The 21673-nt window shown below is 47.5% G+C and overlaps 2 protein-coding genes and 1 long non-coding RNA gene across 5 annotated transcripts; 2 read left to right on the top strand and 1 right to left on the bottom strand.

Annotated features, from left to right (window-relative positions):
* Positions 1-632: 632 nt before the first annotated feature.
* Positions 633-12584, bottom strand: LOC132458934 (uncharacterized). The gene is made up of 3 exons (XR_009526035.1): positions 12507-12584; positions 5758-5818; positions 633-2646 (listed from the first exon to the last, which is right to left on the bottom strand). It is a non-coding gene; the product is annotated as an uncharacterized LOC132458934 (long non-coding RNA).
* LOC132458911 (protein rapunzel-like) lies at positions 2601-11458 on the top strand. Of its 2 annotated transcripts, none has more exons than XM_060053306.1 (3): positions 2601-2979; positions 4488-4565; positions 5496-9304. In XM_060053306.1, the coding sequence occupies exon 3, from the start codon at positions 8469-8471 to the stop codon at positions 9039-9041; it is 573 nt and encodes a 190-aa protein (XP_059909289.1). In that variant the 5' UTR covers positions 2601-2979; positions 4488-4565; positions 5496-8468; the 3' UTR covers positions 9042-9304. The 2 variants fall into 2 exon arrangements, with proteins under 2 accessions (XP_059909289.1, XP_059909288.1); XM_060053305.1 differs by lacking the exon at positions 5496-9304 and adding an exon at positions 9699-11458 and having other exon boundaries at positions 2732-2979.
* Positions 12585-13586: 1002 nt separating the features above from the next.
* LOC132458883 (protein rapunzel-like) lies at positions 13587-18057 on the top strand. 2 transcript variants are annotated; one of them, XM_060053252.1, is made up of 3 exons: positions 13587-13807; positions 15699-16195; positions 16623-18057. In XM_060053252.1, the coding sequence occupies exons 2-3, from the start codon at positions 15702-15704 to the stop codon at positions 17314-17316; spliced, it is 1188 nt and encodes a 395-aa protein (XP_059909235.1). In that variant the 5' UTR covers positions 13587-13807; positions 15699-15701; the 3' UTR covers positions 17317-18057. The 2 variants fall into 2 exon arrangements, with proteins under 2 accessions (XP_059909235.1, XP_059909236.1); XM_060053253.1 differs by having other exon boundaries at positions 13587-13862.
* The last annotated feature ends 3616 nt before the right edge of the window (positions 18058-21673 follow it).

Below are 21673 nucleotides of genomic sequence, written 5' to 3'. Positions count from 1 at the left end.
TCAAAATGTATCGAATAAAACAAAGGGGGTAACAGGCACCACACAGAACCACTGTTTCTGTAATGTCTTCTCATGGGGAATAATAACGGTAATCTTATCTTATAAATACAAGCTCCAGCAGGGAACAAGCCGAGCATACAGGAGGCTGGTCAGAGAAGAAGTATTAATAACACAATATAATGTAGCGTTGTTTAAATAGCACAGTTCACACATGTAATGTTGTTCAGAGAAATACATGAAAAAGTAATAATATTAATAAAATAAGACAAATAAAACGAACTATTATTAACCATAAAAACTAAATTTGTGTTAAAGGAGTGTTCTGTATCTGTATCTCTTACACCCTTCTGATGATGATTTGTGTTCCAACTGGTTCAGTGAACTGGTCTCAGTGCCCATTCAAACTGGTTTGGTGAACTGGTCCCAGTGCCCATTCAAACAGAATGGGGTTGACCCCTCTGGAGTTTATCCCAGAATGAGCTTGAATTGTTGTCAATAGATCAGATAAGGTTCAATTCAATTCAATTCAATTTTATTTGTATAGCCCTTAATCACCATTACAGTCGATGAGGTTATGGTTATATAATAATAATAATAATAATAATAATAATAATAATAATAATAATAATTCATTATATTTATATAGCGCTTTTCAATGACCCAAAGACGCTTACAGAAGGGGGGGACCTAACTCACCACCACCAGTGTGTAGCACCCACTTGGGTGATGCACGGCAGCCAATCTGCGCCAGAACGCTCACCACACACCAGCTTGAGGTGGAGAGTGAGGGAATTGATAAGTCAGCCAATTGTACAGGAGGATTATTAGGAGGCCAGATTGAATGAGCCTGGTTGGGCCAGGACACCGGGGAAACCCCTACTCTTTGCGATAAGTGTCCTGGGATCTTTTATGACCACAGTGAGTCAGTTAGTTATTATTGTTACGTTTATTGGACCGTTGTTAGATCAAACAGTTAGATATTAAGGTTAATTCGTGATATGGTCCTTGTCCAGAAGTAAAACATCCATGGTTTTGTTTAATCCCCCTCTCCTCTTGTAGGTGTATCCAAACATTGGGCAGATGGTGACACCCATTCTATTCTAAATGTGGGTTTAACAGTTCTCCCAGCTGTAGTCTGGTTTCGTTCAACATACATAAGCTCCTATGAACTGCCCTGGCGTCTAGCTCCAAGAGTGCCCACAGACAAACCTATTCACAAGTTAACATTCTGTGTGTAAATGCCCCTGGGCAGGAACAGACGCTGAGACTGAGCGGCAAGCAGGTCAAAGTCTTTAATGTTGAATGTCAGGAGCACGTTGGTGAACTTTGCATCTAACTGTTAATTTGTAATGCTACAGCTTTAGTTACTAAGTAGACTCATGGCCCAGAGGGAAAAGAGGGAAGTTAGTGTTCAGTCAACCTCGTTATTACATTCATGCAACCAGGAACCCAGAAATTCATTTGGATTCAGAAGTGAGTGCGTTCTAATCTGTTAAAACACACAAACTCCAACACAGAATTGACAATAGTCCCACTACCTAAAACGCAGCCAACATCTTCACCCCGATTCTAACCGATCACCTCCATCTCTTCAGACTGGCAAGCTGGCACAGTGGAGCGTGAACACAGGACCTAAACGTGTGATTATGTGTCTGTGGGCACTCATGGAGATACCTCTCTAGCCTGGGCGGTTCATACACAGCGACATGCGATTGACGAATCAAAGACACGACAATGAGAGCTTCTAAAACACTCATTCGGAATAGAATGGATGTCAATAGAGATTGTCATTATGATATTTTACTCTGCCCTGTGTCTGTTCTTGCCCTTGACGTTGACATCGCAGCTCGAATAGGGCTGCAGGCTGAGTACGATGGGATAGCGCTCGGTCAGAATTGGTCCCCTTACTATTACCGAAACTTATTTCCCATCTCTGACTTCCTGTGAGCTGTGTAGTCAGTAAGCGTCTCTGTTGAAACACTGAGACAGACGCCAGCCGGCGGAAGAAGAGGAAGAGGAAGTTGATGAGGAAGAGGAGGATGAGGAAGATGATGAGGAAGAGGAGGAGGAGAAAATGCGTTCCCAAACAACAACAAACTCTAGTAAACCTTTAGGACCACAGTCCCTCTCTGTCTGAGCCTGAACCTAATTGCCTTGTCTTGTTTAATCAAGTTGCTTGAAAACTAAAGATCATCATAATCATCCATTCCCCCACCCCAGACCCCAATTTTAAAATAGTGACATGTTTTTATTTGTTTGGTGTCGCTGCTGCTCTAGTGTCCAGGTGGTATGACGCATGCATATTTGAATTCAACAAATGATACAAAGAAGACGCATCAACTAGTTCCGTTTACACATAATTTATTACAAAAATGTATGTTTCCAAACTCACCAGAAGTCATGTCGTCAGCAAATATGAAACAAGTGGTGGAATAAATGCTAAAAAGGAAAAACGTTAAACATGGGCTATGCAATGGTTATGGTATTAATCTAATATTAACTCTTACGGTGCTTTATACTGCCGTATTATTCTAATTATATGGCGATGTATTTGTTCAGTTGTTTGCTATGTATGGTACATAATCCAGGCTGACAGAAGACCCGCAGGGCGTGGTTCGCATCCCGTCTAGACGTCGCGCTGTGGTTCTGCAACAAAAACACGCAACACGGGTCCATGGTGACGAGAATCCCCCTGCGTTTCTTATGGGAAACCATCGCCTGGTCGTGCACCCACCGTGGGGGGCGAATCTGCTCGTCTAGTGCACGCCTCGTGGGGTTGATTCTGAAACGTGGTACGCTGGGTCTTGACAGCTGCGCAGCTGGTGCACAATAGACCCACACATGCACACGCACCAGCTGACACAACATTGCGCGCCCCCGCCCCCCCTCACGGAGATGACCCTCTGAACGGAGCGGGCAGAACCTACGCAGCGAGACGCGAGACGACACGCTTTCCGGTGGATTATCATAAAGCAAAAGGTATAACTCCACTGGTTCACTGATATTGGACCAATCATTCTCCAACTCTGGGCTTTATTCGCAGGAAAGCGTCGTGCGCATTGGGGTGTGTGTGTGTGTGTGTGTGTGTGTGTGTGTGTGTGTGTGTGTGTGTGTGTGTGTGTGTGTGTGTGTGTGTGTGTGTGTGTGTGTGTGTGTGTGTGTGTGTGTGTGTGTGTGTGTGTGTGTGGGGGTCGTCTAGCTCCCCCTCAGCGTGTTGCCCTCATTTAAAACGTACATATAAAGGTGGAATGTGGGTAGGGGGTCTTCTCCGAGGTTCAGGTCTGGACATGCGCCAGGATAGACGCCTATCTATAGCCTGTGTTTTCCTAAACACCGTCTACCCCCCGGAATGTGAGCGTCATCACCGTCCTCGAACCAGGATCTAAGGACCAGGATTCTGTCCATCCTACAGTTGAGGAAACGTTTGCATATCCTGCTGATGTTATTATGGGCAAACACTGACTGCGACCAACCGGTTTTTTTGTCGCTATCCGTTTTTACAGGCTTCCTAAGCTTCAATCTCGTTAATATCGATTTCTTCGAAGTATAATTTTATATAGGAGGAAGAGGAACAATGCAAGCTTTTTTAAGGAACTTGTCTTGCGCATGGGTAAAGCATTCAATGTGTCTCGTATGAGGTACGAAATAGGCATTGATAATTTACTAATACTTGTTTGCCGTAGACTACCCTTATTAGTACTTCCAACAAGTATAATATAGAGACCAATTATTGTTGTTGTTGTATAATAGACCGTTTATATTGAACCTATACACGTTGCAGGTTCGGCCGTTTAATACCAGTGGCCTTTTGTGCAAGTTTTCTATTTGCTGCTCTTAAATAATCTATTTCTCAATTATGTCTCTAAACTAACACTATAAGTTGAATTTCAAGATAAATATTAGCATAATTACCTTCTTAAGCAGAATAATTGGTTTATAAAGCCTTCTGGAGATCGTCCTGTCTCTTTTGGGTATACCTGTGCACTTTTGGAGAGGTCCCGAATAAAACCCTAACTCGGTCCCTGCTAGTTTGGAATCATTATTTTTTACAGGTTTTTTTGCGGTTATTTCCGCCCAGTTTTTACTGAAGGGGTATAAAGAGAATTTTTTCAAATGAACACTTTATTTTGTCGTCATATATAGAAGCTGCAGGGCATGGCAACCTCTCAATACGCACCAGAAATTCTCTGGAAGTTTGGTTATACGCACCAACTGACAATCGCTCTTGTGTTTCAACTGTATGGCTGGTGGATGGGTCAGAATATGTTGAGCTGTTAGACGGGGGGATTGTCTATTTGATGAAGGGGATAAAATAATAAAAATAATTAATATTTCATTTAAAACTGACATCTTGAAATTTGGGTCAATTTTGGAACCAAAATGGATATATTTGGGCATCTGGGGGCCTCACAGCCCTGTAGAAGTGGTTTAATCCAATATGGACACCCCTACACATTCAACATACATGGACGTGTCCTTCATTGCAGGGATTGCTGGGAAGAAGAAGGAGGAATTCGAAAATTGGACTTTGGAGAGGCAGACATCAGGAAAGAAACTCCCAAAAGGTAAGCAATCCTCTTCCTAAAGTGCTCACAAGTTACCAAAGATCGGAATGGGGGTAATAAACGGCCGTTATCCTCTATATTTCGTGAGGAATAAGGAGGTTTTCAGGTGAACAGTCAGTGTAGTGAGCCTGGGGAGGGTGGGCCAGCTCAGCAGAGGTTGCCTCGGAGGGAGCGCAGTGGCGCGGCTAGGGGGAGCCAGAGCAGCGCGGTAGGCCTGCAGCCTCGGGCCGCCATGGGGGAGAGCGGGCGGTGGGCTCACGTTCATTACCGAAGGTGTGTGCGGGGTAATGAACGTCAGCCCACCTTCAAGGGGGACTGTCTTGTGTGTTGATACTGTGAGTCAGTTATTGTTGAGATGTGATTAGAATCTGGGCTGCGCTACAAAGGAAGCTAACATGTCAGCCTCTGTGGAAATAACATAAGACGGGTGTGACAGGGATAGACACTTGAACATCCTCTGAATTTGTGATGCATATGCACATTTAAAGTGGGTTTAAAAAGGTTTAGTGTCAGATCATAGGTAGAATGTGTTTGTCTTATCACTAATATGATCGTAGAGCCATAACATCCAAGATGGCTGCTCCAGTGTGGCTGAGCCGGGAGTTACTTCCTGGGTATATACCAAAGCTGCTTCGCATACAGTCCTCCTCTCACTATGACCCATCCTGTGACTGCCTTCTGTTTACCTTAAAACAACCTCTGACCTTAAGGTAGTTTGGACTAAGGTTCACCCTCACTGGTTAAAATGAGGGTCTGATCTCTGTAAAGGCTGCAGATTGGGGACACTGATTGAGTAACTGTCTTGAATTGTTTGGCACTTAATTGTACTACTTTTAAATAATATTGAATAGCAATAATGAAAGATGGCAAAAACACATTGGTCACAGACCTTGAATTATAAAATGTTATGTTTCTACTCTGATGTTGCAGAGGTCGATGAGATGGACATGAGAAGACTAGTAAAACAGGAAGGCCTGGTTTTGCTGTGGTTTGCGATTCTGATAAATCAGACATGTCGGTTACGATTAAATGGAAACTGGGCGATTGTTCCGCACATCTCAGACTGACAAACCGAAACCTATGTACTGGTTGTGTAACAAGGGCCGTAACTGGACTTCTGTAAATTTTGTGCCATTTCATAGAAATTTAAATGTCACAACATGTACAATCATCCATTTTACTCGATCATTACCTGGGTTTCAACTGACTTTTTGTGTGGAGTCCGCTGTCGTCGTGACGATGACGATCACAATCTGTAGAAGCAGAAAACAACATCATGGTGGTTAAGCCAAATTAAGTTTCACATAGAAACAAGTGCATTGACGGTGTTTAGCAGACGCTTTTATCCAAAGCAACTTACAAGAAGTCCATTTGTCAGAAGAAAGAGAAACAACAGTATATCGCTGAAGGTACTGTAAGAATGTTCATAGAAACTAGTGCCAAGCATTAACAATAGTTAGGTTAAAGCATTGCCACTGGAAACAATAACATTTTGTGTTTCCCTTCAACTATTTCTGTCAACATCACACAGTTTGTCAAATATATTTTATACATTAGGCCTTTTAGGGAAGTGCAATATGCTCCATTTGACTGTACTAAATTTACGGATGTGTGTATGTTATGTGTTAAATAGTGCGGCAGATGTCTGGTTCACTGTCTGTGTTGATTATATGTCAATATTCCTGTACTGTACAACAAATTCCCTCTCGGGGACATTAAAGTTTAAGTCTAATTCTAAATTTAAATGTTTGAAGACAATTGATTTTGGTTTTAAATGCTTTTCACTTCAAGTAATCATGTGAAGGAATAGGTCAAACGTTTGCCTCCCTTTCGGCATCCCTTGTCGGTCCACAGCCAAGGTGCTGAAACCTCCAGTCGCTTCTGGTATATTTAGGGTATCTGCTTCCCCCTAGCGTTTAAACATGGTCACAACAATGACAGATGTTGTTATGCTATATCTCACAGCTAGTTCTTCCACGTGTCGCAACAACGTGGTTTGCGCATTGAAGCGACTTTACGCAAGGTGGTACAGGCTGGCGTTTGGTGTAGTTTTGTATTTTGTTGAGACAGTGCTTTCGCAAGACCACTGTCGACAGCGACGAGGCGCTCTACATCAGCCCAGATTTACGCACTAATGACGCCTTCTTTAAAACGTTCAGCCGACCAAGGATCTGCGGGATTCAACCGTGTTACCGGAATAATGGAACCATCTTCCACGAATCCCTTATTTCCCATTAATAAATTGCCATTTCCAGGTGTTTAAGGGATTGTTTTAACGGCAATGGCGCGTCTTCTGCGCACCCACAACGTCGATGGTCCATCGAATGCGCGTTTAAAAGCATTATAACTTCTCCAAATCGGTTTGAAACCAAATCGACACAGCTCGTATAGACGGCCGTTCAAATCGGCCACTATTTTGCTCGGAAACAAGATACTGTGTTGTCCCTGTAGTGTGTGTCTGTCTTGGTGGATGTATCGGGGCAGTTCTATGAATGAGTGCTACGAGCACACTAGCGTCTCTGCTGCTGTAGGGAGCTATCGGCCTGGCCGTTGAGATGCATTGGAGGTTGACTGGTGCTGAACGGGCTGTTTGGGGAGGGAGGCAGGCCTACTGCTGTTCAGAATACTACTCTGGGACGTTTCTCCATTGTGGGTTATCGATAAGCAATGGTTTAATTTGTAACAACTGAACTGTATCAAATGCTGAAACAGTTGGTATATGATTTATCCAAGTAGTTACCAACTATTTTGCGATACTCAAGCAAATATATAAATACTTTGTAGGCCTGTTGCCACAGTTACCGCCAGCCCCATTTTAATTGAAGTATGAACGTTATTAGCTGTTACTTTCTTGTTTTGGAGACATGAAATCCTCACGCCCTTAGGTTAGTTTAGACAACAAAGAAACAGCAAGCGTGTGTGTGGACACTGAACACATGCTGTCTGTGGTCGACTCAGAACACAGCTGGGAGCAGCTGCCTGGGGTAGACAGCTGTCCATAATGGCCCGAGCATGACCAGACACCCGTCTACTGGGTGTACTGGGACCTGGTTGTAATGCACTCCCACTGCGTCGTAGATTAGTGTCGCAGAACACATTTGTGCTTTCCTCACGTTGTCCTGCGACATATTTGTCATAGTTGGGTTATTATTCACGATACACCACACCTAAACATCGAGTATCGTAGTGCATGTGCCCCATCCTCATTCCACAGCTGTTGGTTCTCTCAGTGAAATGTCGGTATTTTAGTCTTTGTTGTCGTGTCGGTTGGTCATTGTGGGTCCTAACCCAACTGCTTTACATGAAAACTAAGATGACTTTTGGGGACGGCGATAGACCAATCAGCACTGTGGGTTTGTAACACAACGCCCACAACGTGCCCATGTATGGTGTTGGTGTCGTAGCCTGTTGGCTGAGGCAGCTGTCACACAAGGACAAGTGCTCAGTCGTCTGCTGTTTCACACGGTAAGAGTCTTCACTCACTCATTCTAGCTTCACCTTTTTGGTTCTATATACATTTTATATATTTATCATTATATCATTTTACTTTGAATATTGAGAATATTTTTGAGGATAGCATACTATATATAGCTTATACCTTTTTGAGGTTTGTGGATGTTTTTATATTTTTTAAGTTGAAAGCCCTATTAAGTTTTTTACATTTCTGTAATGTTTTTCGTTTTTTTTGTTATAAAATGCTTTTGAGAACAACAATATCGCTTATAAAATCAATGTTCCCACGATAAAAACAATACATGTATATCAATAACCTGTCTCTCTCTCTCTCCTAGGGGACCGACGTCAACAACCTCACTAAAGGCCTCGCTTCAACCCAAACATCCGTCCTGCTTCCCCCCCCCCATCTACAGCCTCCTCCTCCTCCATCCTCCACCCCTCCCCCTCATGACGCCCTCGTACCCCCGCGCTCCTCCTCCTCCTCCTCCTGACCCCACCGGGGGCGCTGTGGGCCTGGAGCCAAGGGGCGCGGCCCGCCATGTGGACCGGCAGGCCCTGGAGCGGGCGTGGCTGGACGAGCTCAGCGCCACCTACGGCGAGCGCGAGGCGGCCATCCGGCGCCAGTACGCCGCCGCCTGCCGCGCCCTGACGCCGGCGGGAGGCCACGCCCCCGCCCACGCCCACGCCCGCGCCCGCGCCCGAGAGTTCCGCCAGGCGTTTGAGCGGGAGAAGAGCGAGCTGGGCCTGGAGGTGCTGTACCGGGGCGTGGTCGGCGGGGGGCGGGGCCTGGTGTTCGGCCGGCCCCTCCTGGAGGTCCACCGGGAGCTGTGCGGCGGGAGCAGGGTCGCCATGGAGACCAGGTGCGCCCACCTGCTGGGCGTGCTGGGCATGGGCCTGGCGGCGCTGGCGGCATACACGGCCGTAACCGAGGACGACCTGGAGCAGGTGGAGCGGAAGTGGGCGCCCAGGGTGGAGGAGGTGCGGGCGAGGGTGGAGGAAGTGCTGCGCGCGTGTAGCTAGCGCTGATGCTAGCACTGATGCTAGCGCTGAAGCTAACATTGATGCTAGCGTTGATGCTAACGTTGATGCTAGCGTTGATGCTAGCGTTGATGCTAACGCCGATGCTAACGCCGATGCTAACTCTGGCAGGAATATTTGAACAAAGAATCTTGTCTTATCATGTACTTGTTACTTGTTTACTTGTTATTATATTATATATTTTCTTATTAATTTATATTTTCAAAGCATTCCTGGTTGATCTTTAATAAATATTTTTGCTGTCATGTTTTGAGTGAATTATTCCTTCCTTCTACACAATGTCAAATAATAGTAAGGACAATTTCAAGGGTTCAAAATATAAAAAACATGGATGAAACATGTCATCATGGATCTGAATTTGGGTTGATCTCTGATACTAAAATCGAATTCATCCAGTTGTCATGCCAATATTCTTTCAATAATCTTGAAAAAAGGGTCGTATTTTAGCCTGGAACTACACTGATGGCGGTTTAGTCAATCTAAATCAATAACAATGGAAGAGGTTTATAAAAGGGTTAAAGGAGCGATTCTGTTTCTTCATCATAATTATCAGCTTCTTACTTTGAAGTGGGGGAACTACTCTGTTTTAATGTTTGGATTCTCTCTCTCTCTCTCCCTCTCTCACCCATCCCTCCGTAGCTCCAGTCCATCCCATCCCAACGAGAAACCGCCACACCCTGACTCCGCCCCCACCCTGACTCCGCCCCCTCCCTCCACCCACCAGCCACCACCATGTCGGAGGAAATCCTGGAGGACCGCGCCAAGCTGAAGCAGGGGCTGATCAAGGTGCTGGAGTGCGTGGCGTGCATCTCGTCGGCCGCCGCCGTGGTCAACCCCATCTTCGGCGTGGCGGGCTCGCTGATCCGCGTGGTCCTCCACCAGGTGGACGACGAGGACATCCGCACCCTGAAGCGCGAGTTCGGCACCGTCAACCGGTCCCTGGACGCCATCACCCAGCAGAACCGCGACGCGCTGCTGCGCATCAGGAAGGAGACGCTCGACGGCCAGTACGGCCGCGTGGAGGAGAACCTCCGCCACCAGTTCCGCCTCTACATGAAGTTCGTGGAGGCGCCCGCGGGCGCTCGCCAGCGCCGCAAGGACGACTTCGAGGAGGGCTACGGCAACGAGCTGGGCGACCAGAACCTGCACACGCTGTACGAGGGCGTGGTGGGCAAGACCAAGCTGTTCAGCCGGCCCGTCCTGGAGGTGTACCTGCGCTGCTCGGGCTACGACCGCGCCACCATGGAGAACCTGTGCACGCGGCTCACCTACCTGTTCTGCATCGGCCTCATCGCCCTCATGGGCTACGCCGCCGTCATCGGCGACGACGAGGAGTCCCTGGGCGAGGAGTGGGCCGAGAACATGAAGCACGTGCAGGCGAAGATGCAGGAGGCGCTTAGCAAGTGCAAGTGAGGAGAAGGCGGAGGAGGAGGCGGAGGAGGAGGCGGTCCTCTCGTCTCGTCGTCTGGGATTTTCCCCTGCTAGGAACTGTGCTTGGCTTCTACCTGTCCCGGCCCCTCTCTCTCTCTCTCTCTCTCTCTCTCTCTCTCTCTCTCTCTCTCTCTCTCTCTCTCTCTCTCTCTCTCTCTCTCTCTGCGCTTCTCTCAGTCCCCTGCGGTTGTCCTCTCCTGTGCGAGCAGGATGTCAACCTGAGGTGGTCTCCGTGGAGACGTGAAGGCGTGCTGGGGCCTCCTCTCTCTCTATCCGCTGGTCTGCTTCTCTATATTCTAGGAGGGGGGGGGGGGGGGGGGGGGTCGGAGATGTGGACTACGTAGCTTCTCTTCAACTGCATCATGTATACTCTGGCTTTCTTTCCCCCTGACTTGAACGAAGCGGGGTTTAGCGCCCTCAGGTGGCGGTTGAGTGTAGGACTTCGCTTTGACCAAACGATACATAACCCGACATCGCAAAGGAAAAGATATATTCCCAAACTTATTCAGCCAGTTCATGGCAGCACTTCGACACTTTTCCGTCAATAGATATATGATACTTTTATATACACGTGTAACTGCAGAGGTCTAACGTTTAAATATCCTCGTCTTTTTTCAACCGCTTTTATTTTGTTGTCTTTTATTTTTTATTGTTCATGAACACAAAGGATCGGGTCATTAAAGAACACGTTTGTTACTGGTTTATATTTGAGACAGCTACAATTCAACACATGCCAAATGATTGGATTCAAATCGATTTTTTTGAATACATAAAGTTATATACATATACAAGTTAACTAAAGTGCATTAGCTGTTGACATAGTTACAACGCTATTAGGATGGGGGAATAAGTTATGAACCTCTTTGTTTTGTTGAAAATGCCATGTTGGTGAATATTCATTATTATATTTTTTATGATATTTGTTGCACTTGTTGTACGCAGCCCCATGAATAAACAGTATAACACAACAGACTGGATGACTTTTTGAAGTAACGTATATAGGCCTTCTGGTTTTCCATTTTCTTCAGAGATTTGAGTTTATTGAAGAAATGGCGCCACCATGTGTTACCTATGCGTCTCGTTCTAGGACTTCTAGGAATGTCGCCTGGCGACGTCCCCTGGGACCACTATAATTATAGACAGAGTTTGATCAACCGTTACATCTTACGCCATATCTCGTTTCGATCTAATAGTGTAATAAATATCTATTTCTGGATTTCTTTTTAAGGCCCATGGCCCATTTTGATACAATATTTACCAAACCAAAAAGCTAATCCAATCGCCGTATCAATCGCCTGCGTTCAGTTTTCTGTCTTCACATCACAAGTAATAGTAGCTAAACTTGTTGTCCCTGCTGGGATTTTTTGGGAGTTTGAATTACAAGTATGCCTAAGCCTGTATTATCATTTCGATTCGCTAGACCTATTTTCTAAATGCTTATATAATCTTATAAATTGTTATCTACACGAATTGTGACGAGAATATCAGTTTATATTATTTTAGATTTAACATATTTTCTCTTGACAATTTAGGATTATTGATTCATCAGGAATTCACAGAGTATACCTATTATCAATGTAGGAAATATAATTTCGCATTGAGATTTATACAAGGGGCGGAGACCCTGTTGTTCAGAAGCCGTCCACCAGAGTGCGCCACGGACCAACTGGTTGAACACCACAGCGCTGTCGGGGCGCCTGAGCGCTCAGAAGCGCTACTGTTCCCTAAACTCCCTGTGCGAAACAGTGCTCCGAACGCTGTGCTACGTTTGCGTAAATGATCAACATTCGGCGAATCCTTGGTGCAAATCCTCTTAGATAAGCTGTAGTAGGGCCTACTGGGTGGTAAGAATCAAAATAATAAAAACAGGTTCAGCGCCTCTGGTGTGTCCCTCATTCAACGTCCAGAAAAACTGGTAAAGTCTAAAGATCGTCAGCACGATGGACCACTTCTCTGCAGTGGCGACATTTAAAACCAAACGACAGGCCGTATAGGAAACGGGTAAATATGTCTTACCTGCGCTTTACACCAGGTGCGTCATTCTCCCCCAACGCGGTCGAGGCGCGACGTCATGGATCTCAGTTAACAGAATTCAATTGGAAGAAAGCACGCGGGAATTAGATTACCCATCGACTTATATAATTGATCAATTAATACATAATAATAATTTAATAAAAACAACAAAAAACAACAACAACGCCTACATGGAGAGATGGTCTGTCTAACGCTCTCGTGCGCTTGTCCGCTTCGGAAGAACACTACGACCCTCATTCGATCATTTCAGAGATCAGAGACCCCCAAAACCATCTCACCTTTGTACCATTGTACATTATATGATAGGTATTTTGCACCATATTCTTACCTTGTAAAAAATCCCCACATTTCTAAATAGATCTTCCTTAAAAATTAATGTTGCCTTCATAGGCCTATGTGTGATATAAATTCAATAGGCCATTTAAAGTGTGCGTAATTCCCCCAACAATGATCCGGGAGTAAGAATAATACGACTGAATATGAAATGCTTTGATATAGAAATACACCCAAATACCCAAAAAACAGACATGATGAATTCATCTTACCTCACAGATTCATCTGCGTTCGTTTCCAAACCTTCAGAGGAGGGCATCCGAGGGAACATTAATAAATAATGCGTAGTAAACCAAATGCGCAAATGGTCACTCACCAAATCCCATACTGTACAAAATATATTACCCATAGCTCATGGGTATTTTAGAGCCCATCTCACCGTCGGTATAAAAGTCCAAATGGTCACACTTTGCCGACCGCATTAAATAAAGAAACATTCTGTCGAATAAACTGAATTCAGCCTCTCCGACCTGAATCCTGCCTCACACACCTATTTTCTTCCTAACACCCCCCCCCCCAGCTCGCGCGCACGCGCGCTCTCTCTCTCTCTCTCTCTCCTCTCTCTCTCCCATCTCTCTCTCTCCTCTCCTCTCTCTCCTCTCTCTCTCTCTCTCTCTCTCTCTCTCTCTCTCTCTCTCTCTCTTCCCTCTCTCTCTCTCTCTCTCTCTCTCTCTCTCTCTCTCTCTCTCTCTCTCTCTCTCTCATCTCTCTCTCTCTCTCTCTCCTCCCCCCCCCCCCCACTCCACTCCTCGCAGCACAGAACAAACTGATTGCAGAACCTCAGTGCGCACCTCCCCTCGCTGTGGATATTTTTCTAATCTTTTCCACCCACACTGACAGAACGAGAACCGTGGGAATCTCCACCAACTCACCAGATAAGAAGAAAAAAACTCCATCGTAGCCGCTGCTGGATCCGGCCGGGCGTAAAGGACAGGAGCCGTCAGCCTGAGGTACAGAGACGAGCGGGTTCGTCCACATCCTAGTCCACATCCATCAACACATGAGGTGTGTCCGTGCGGAATCCATGCGTAAAGGATGCATTCCTCCTCAGTGCGCATGACTTTTGTCATGAGTTGTTTTCTAACACACATCAGCTCACCATGGTCTGTACTTGTTTATTTATCTTTCTTTGAATCCATGGTGCTTTTGCTGTTGTGTATTCGAGAAACTGAGAAAAAAACACGATCTGTGTGTTATCATCAAATGTTGTTGGTCTCGTTTCCATTCCATATAATATTGCGGAACAAACTTGATTCCCTGACGCACTATCTCTGCTCTGCGCATCCTGTGCGGAGCGCGTCCGATCAGATGGGAGCGGGGGTCGCAGACGAGGATGAGGAGGGATTTCTAAACACCGCGCGGCCTTGGTGTGGCCTCTGTGCACCATGACTAGTAAACAAACTCAAGGGCGTGTGTGTCGTATTTACTGATGTCGAGCTCAGGCCGTCATCTGCCGTCATCCTCCATCCCTTTGGGGCCATAGCCTGATCTTCGGCTCAAATCAATCAATCAAAGACAATAATCAGTTCATAATAATCATTAATCATTTCACAACTAATAACATATAACATAAACCATTAATCTAAGAACTCTGAATAATCAAAGCTACTCTATTCCCTTTGAAAAGAGACCACATTCTGGTTAATTGTTCATCATAACAATAACAAAGTAGGCCTATCATAATTATTCCCACAATAATGTAATGTATGATGTGTAAGTATGTATTATAAGCAGAAGCATTCTACAACACATTTTATACACAGACCAATCAGTGCAATACAAAGAAAGACTCGATTTTACAACCTTGATTATTGATACACAATCCTAGCAAGCGTTGATTTTCATAAAGACGACGACCCCCTTTCTAACGAAGACAGGAACATATACGTACGGCGTCATTTGTGAGGACTCCGTTGTGGACGGGAAACCGTTCACTTGAAGCCTGCTGAGATCAAGCTCGTCCTGAATAACAGGATCTGCTCCCTCCGAGACCAGACATACCTCGCCATACCCCCGGAGAGGCTGCACGTCGGGTATTATGTCGTCTCCCCTGAGGTGCTCACCTTTGTTCTCAGGACACTCTCGTCTTTTGTTCAAAGCCCATTCAGTTTTAGTCGTCCCCCAGCTGAAAGGTTCTTGGTTCGAACCCCAATGTCCTCACTATGTCCTTGCGTATCCTTCCGATACTGTCACCCTAGCTGCCTCCTTGAAGGCTAAACAAGCCTCCGTTTCATCTGAGGATCTTCCCGCTCCGAGTTGAAGAATGTGATCCGAGCAGTCGTGTACAGTCTTGAAGGTTTCAGAAAGAATTGAGGTGATAAAGAGGCAATTGCAGCCAGTGAAACTACTGCTGTCACTCGATAGTCAACTGTTACTCTGGAAAAGCATAATTTCATTCAGAAGTAGCAGAGTTCTTGTATTTTACGGATAATGTTTCTCTTTGACCACGTTATACGCTTTAGACAATAATGACGCAGAAAAGTTCATCAACAATCTATGAGACCAAGCTGGACAGTTTTCAACTGAAAAAAAGAGATTTGGGTTTAACTACCCCCCCCCCCCCCCCCTCTCCATCTCTCTTTATCTCCTCTCTCTCTCTCTGTCCCTTCCCCCCTCTCTCTCTCTCTCTTTATCTCCTCTCTCTCTCTCCTCTCTCTCTCTCTGTCCCTTCCCCACCTCCCCCTCTCCCCCCCCTCTCTCTCTCTTTCTCTTTATCTCCTCTCTCTCTCTCTCTCTCTCTCTCTCTCTCTCTCTCTCTCTCTCTCTCTCTCTCTCTCTCCCTCCCTCCCTCCCCCCCTCTCTCCCTCTCTCCCTCCCCCTCCCTCCCCCCCTCCCCATCAGACCATGAGCGCCCCCCTGGAGAGGGCCGTGGCCCAGAAGAAGGAGGCCATCGAGGCGGCCATGGAGATGTTTGAGCGCGGTGCCGAGGTGCTGGCGAGCGCGGTGGGCGAGCTCCTCCCGCTGTGCACGGCCGCCGCCCCCGTGCTGCGCCTGGCGCTCCACAACGTCCAGAGCAAGGAGGTCTTCTACGTCAAGGAGCAGTTCCTCACCGTGCGCAACCGGCTGGACGTGCTCTCGGGCCAGCTGGACGACATCGACGGGGAGCTGCGGAAGAGCCGGCTGGACGCGCACTACTTCGGCGTGGAGGAGAACGTCAGGAACCAGTTCAGGAAGTACATGGACATCCTGGAGGCCAAGCCGGAGTTCCACGCGGTGAAGACCCGGCTGTTCCGGGAGCACTTCGCCCGGACCGGAGGGGAGAAGAACCTCTATGTGCTGTACGAGGCGGTGATGGGGCTCAACAGCTTCGGGGAGTCGGTCCTCGACGTGGTGGAGAGGTGACGGTCCCTCTTCATGTGTTTCCTGATTATCTGATCTATGAGGGTTAGGTGAAGCCTCCTACCATTAACCGCACGCACTTATTGTATGTTGAACGTCCTGGCCCCTAAAAACAGTACTTAGCATTGTGTAGCGTCTTATCCTAGCTATCTTTGCTGTGTACGGGGAATGGGTTAACCTAGCGATGGTTAGTGCTTGGAACGTGGTTCTATGAACATCCTTACTGTACCGACAGCGATATATTGTTGTTTTCTCCTTCTTCTGACAAATGTGCTTACTGTAAGTCGCTTTGGATAAAAGCGTCTGCTAAATGCCATAAATGTAAGTGCAAATGTAACCCAACGGCGCCGATCTAGGATTCAACACTTAGTTATCACTCGTTCTGAACAAACCCAGCGATGACCTTGTTCTCCTGCCTTGTCCCAGGTACGTCTCGAGGAACCGGCGTCTCCTGGAGGACTTCTGCGTGAGGCTGAAGGAGCTCTTCTGCCTGGGTCTGATCGCTCTGCTGGGCCACTGCGCCCTCACCCGGGAGGACGAGGAGGACGAGAAGATCCAGGACTGGAGCGGCCGCGTCGACCAGGTGGAGTCCAAGATGAAGGCCGCCATCGAGGCGTGCGTGGCGGCCTTCCCCGAGCAGGCCCAGACGGACGCAGAGCGGCTGCTGAAGGAGAGAGACGGGCAGGAGCTCCCGGACGTCGCCCAGGCTCTGCGGGAGTTCCTGGCGGGGAAGTACGACTGGGTGAGCTGGTCCGTGAGGGTCATCAACCACGCGGGGAGCACCTACCGCAAGTGGAGGGCCGGGGAGCACTTCCACCACGTGGCCGGTCGGAACTGGTTCGAGGTGCTCCAGGTGAACAACGTCAACCTGGTGGTCTCCTACCGCGAGGGGCCCGCTCCCCAGAAGGTTCCCCGAGACCTGATCCAGCAGCTGATGGAGGGCCCGGGCAGGAAGGGGAACGCCCAGGCCGTGGTGGAGGTCCTGGAGAAGCAGCTGGGCGGGTTCGTGGTGCACGCCGTCAGCCGCCACAAGGAGAGCACGGCCGCCTGGAGCTTCCCCGAGGAGTCGCACTACTGGGAGAGGCACAAGAACGTGGCGGTCTGCGTCCACCCGGAGTAGACCGGGGTTTTGTTTCTTGGGGTTTGGTTGTTTTTGGTGCGTTGTCGTCATGATGCACCATGTGTTTCGTGGAGTTTCTAGGTAAAGCGGATCTACATCTTTTTTGCACTTTTTTTTAGCCGTCCATCGAGATCCTAGCTTTTTATTTGGCGTTGATGCAATTTCTCTGTGTTTGCTGCTAAATGCTTAAAGTGTTTTTAATGTTCAAAGTCTACATTACACACTTTCATGTATATAGGCTGTTTTTATAAAACTCATAGTTTACTAACAACTTTATTTAATGCTAAACTAAATAAAACGACATATAAAATATATATTATAACGACTAAAAATAACAAATACATGTTTGGTTAACTTTGTTGTTTCAATGTTTTGTCTCAAATGCTAAATATTGCAAGATATCGTGCCAGTAGGCTACCAAAGAGACAGTGTGTGCTAAAGCTACGCCTGCTAGCTGCGCTCCCATTTGGTCAGAGAGGTGCTGGCCTAGTTGAAGGGCACTGAAAGGCAACACGGAGGCAAGCCTTTCAAACGTGAACAACAGGGGACTTGGCAGACGGACTCACACAAAGTGCTCCTTGTTTCAAACTCTGGGAAACCAGTTTACCGTTGAACCGTAACCCAGAGTTTGACCACGTCTCCGTTGCTACTAGCGATGGAGCCGTGCGCATGAAATATTTCTATCAAGTTACCGACATGACGGGAACCGAATCACTGTAATAAATGTCAGAGTAACGAGTGTTCTGCATCATTTCTTACGTATTACAGCAGTTAATGATGTATGCTTATCAGATGTGAAGGTAAAATAGTCTTTATGGACACATGGGTGTGTGTGTCAGTGTGTGTGTGTGTGTGTGTGTGTGTGTGTGTGTGTGTGTGTGTGTGTGTGTGTGTGTGTGTGTGCGTGTTTGAGTTGGAGTGCATACTGTGTGTGTGTGTGTGTGTGTGTGTGTGTGTGTGAGTTGGAGTGCATATTGTGTGTGCGTGTGTTTGCGTGTTTCAGTGAGTGTGGGTGAGTTGGAGTGCATATTGTGTGTGTGTGTGTGTGTGTGCGTTCGTGCCTGTTTGTGTTCCGCGCATATCTCGGTGCGCATCTGCGCGCGTGTGTTTTTGTGCCTGTTTGTGTTGTAGTTTACATTGTGTACGTGCACGTGCACTGGCTGCTGTGTGCGTTCGTTTCACATGCACCCCGGTGGCGTCTCCTCGTGATAAAGCTCAGCTCTGCAACAGGCACGCCGGGCTAATTGAATTGATATTCGCACAGTGCTCAGCGTTTCCCGGGCGCAGATACAGTTTGATGGTCTATGAATAACCCGGGGCTGCGCTAATATCCTGCAGATGAGCAGCAGAGTGCTTGTCTCAGCGGGATGGACCCCTCCGGCTCCGGGGGGTGCAGGGGAGGAGCCCGGCGCGAGATGGAAAGGGTCTTCAGACGCCAGACCTCCCTGCACTACATCACCGCTGTCAGCGCGCGCCCTGCGGCATGCCTGGATCGACGCGCACACACACACACACACACACACACACACACACACACACACACACACACACACACACACACACACACACACACACACACACACACACACACACACACACACACACACACACACACACACACACACACACACACACACACAGAAACAATGAAACTGCTGATGTTTTATGCGTATGAGTTTGACGTTTGTTATTGGTGATCAGGGATCTTTCTGACCAGTTGCATTTTTTTGTATTGAGGCTTTGTGATCAAGTGATGTTAAACTCAGTTTGGGCAATGTCTTTGCTGTGACGTCCAACTGTCATTTTACTACCAAATATCTATTTGATAAAATATGAATAATAATGAAATATGAAATGAGAATGTGAATAATAATTAAATATTTTAGAAAGGATCATTCTGGATCCAAAGAAAAAGGATGGCAAAAAGGAGACATTGCATTTTTATATATTTCTCTTCCAAGATCCTGACAGTTTTCTGTGTCTGCAGTATTCAGCATCAACGCCATCGATGCACCTGCTCACTCGGAATAGGCCCGCCATCTCTCTATTCCTGGAACTCCAGACGCATGACTAACTGTTGAGAGGCCCGATGTCACGTCACGGCTGTCTGGGTCTTTGTTCCAAACCCAGAATAAGGAAACAGACACAGGATGCATCCAGACTAAAGGATGGGCGTGGCCGACGCTTTGGACCCAAATCCGTCTGTTAAGACAACAAAACAAAACACTGAGGAACACAACACAACAAAGAGGTTTGGCATCACAGATAAAACCAACGGCTTCTTCAAACGACCCGCAACCGGCAGTCATCTGCCACGGTGGTTCACCCTCGTTATTCACCCTCTTCATTGATAATTCATGTTCAGCATCCACCGACACATCGCGCCAACCGCGGTTTACGAGGTCGTCTGCGTCCCATGAGGACCTGCGGGATCTACCTGGTCTTCCTGATCTTAGTGATCTTCTTGATCTACGTCCTCTACGTGATCTATGCGATCTTCCTGATCTATATGTACGGGATCTACGGGATCATTGTGATCTTCTTGATCTACGTCATCCACATGATCCACTTGAAGTTCGTGATCTATGTGATCCTCTTTGTGATCTACGTGATCTTCTTGATCTACGTGATCTTCTTTGTGAACTGCGTGATCTTCCTGATACGTGACCTTCGTGATAAAGTGATGTACGGTGATCGACGGATGGTGCATCACACGGACAGGCCCTGCCCTCCTCCAAACAGTTCCCAGTGCGACTCCCCAGAGGGTTTCTGGCTAACAGACCACAGCACCACAACTGCCGATTGCCTTCTACAGTGACGGAGTGGAGGGTTACATCGTGGGACGGTTTCACTCGTGGAGACGCGGACGGGCGCAGGAGGCTTGTTGTGGGAACCGGTGGATTTGTTAGCGGCTGTGGGGGGCTTTGGCCTGCTGGGGAGTTAACGAGTATTGATCCTGAGGCCTCTTCCCCTGCAGGGAAAGGCTCTTGCTGAGGTTCTGCATCAACCCTAACGGTCTGGGTGGAGCTCAGTGTCTCGTTTATTCTATTGTGAACCAGACGGTAAGATCGGGTTCTCTCCGGTCTTAATTGAAATCCGAGCGGGAATCAGAGGTACAGAGCTGCCTCGCCAACAGAGGGCGCTGTGATTGGTCGCTTGGTTTCTCTACAAAAACCAAACGATAAGTGGCTTGAGTAAGAGAGACACGATGTCATAACAAGGACATAACTTCTTAAATGCCCGGGCTGGGCTAATGGATAAAGTGCACAACACAGCGCTCCTGAAGTTAGCCATTCAGTCGTTCGATCACGGCGCAGCATGAGCAGTTAACATATAAGAGTCAAATGGTGTATTGATCCTGCTCCCTGCACTCATCTCAAGGTAGGAAAGGGGGGTGGGGGGGGGGGGGGGGAGCTGGTGGACTGAGAGCTACGAACACCCTCCGGGACTGCTGACTCTTCAAACAGAAACATCGGGAAATCGCATTAAACATAAATTTAAAACCCCAGAGACAAAACATAGAAGCCCTTAAAATACTCCATCAGTTACCCCGTGCTGCTCTCCCATAAGGCGCGTTTCCAACAGCCGATATCGGCCAATATCAATATTTCCTCCACCAATGAAGGAGAGCTGATCCAGCGTGGCAGAGAGCTGCCGGATCAATCGGAGCCTCCGCTGGTGTCGGCCAATCGCTGCCCAGGGTAATGCTGTTAGCATCGGGCGGCCATCGACCTGTGCTGCTCTCTGAGGACTGATCTAAGGAACAGAGGAAAACATTTGTTCAGCGACACACCGGCTGCAGTCCAGCAGAGCCCTGAGACACCTCGGTCCTCACACCGCCTGTGGTGTTAACACCACCCAACACCAGCACCTCTACACAACACCAGCACCTCCACACAACACCAGCACCTCTACACAACACCAGCACCTCCACACAACACCACCACCTCTACACAACACCACCTCTACACAACACCAGCACCTCTACACAAAACCAGCACCTCTACACAACACCAGCACCTCTACACAACACCAGCACCTCCACACAACACCACCACCTCTACACAACACCACCACCTCTACACAACACCAGCACCTCCACCACCTCCACACAACACCAGCACCTCCACACAACACCAGCACCTCTACACAACACCACCCCCTCTACACAACACCACCACCTCCACACAACACCAGCACCTCCACACAACACCAGCACCTCTACACAACACCAGCACCTCCACACAACACCAGCACCTCTACACAACACCAGCACCTCTACACAACACCACCTCCACACAACACCAGCACCTCTACACAACACCACCCCCTCTACACAACACCACCACCTCTACAC

The sequence above is a fragment of the Gadus macrocephalus genome, chromosome 6 (assembly GCF_031168955.1).
Source record: "Gadus macrocephalus chromosome 6, ASM3116895v1".
Taxonomy (NCBI): domain Eukaryota; kingdom Metazoa; phylum Chordata; class Actinopteri; order Gadiformes; family Gadidae; genus Gadus; species Gadus macrocephalus.
The sequence above is the reverse complement of the archived record's forward strand: the minus strand, read 5'-3'. Positions and strand labels throughout refer to the sequence as shown.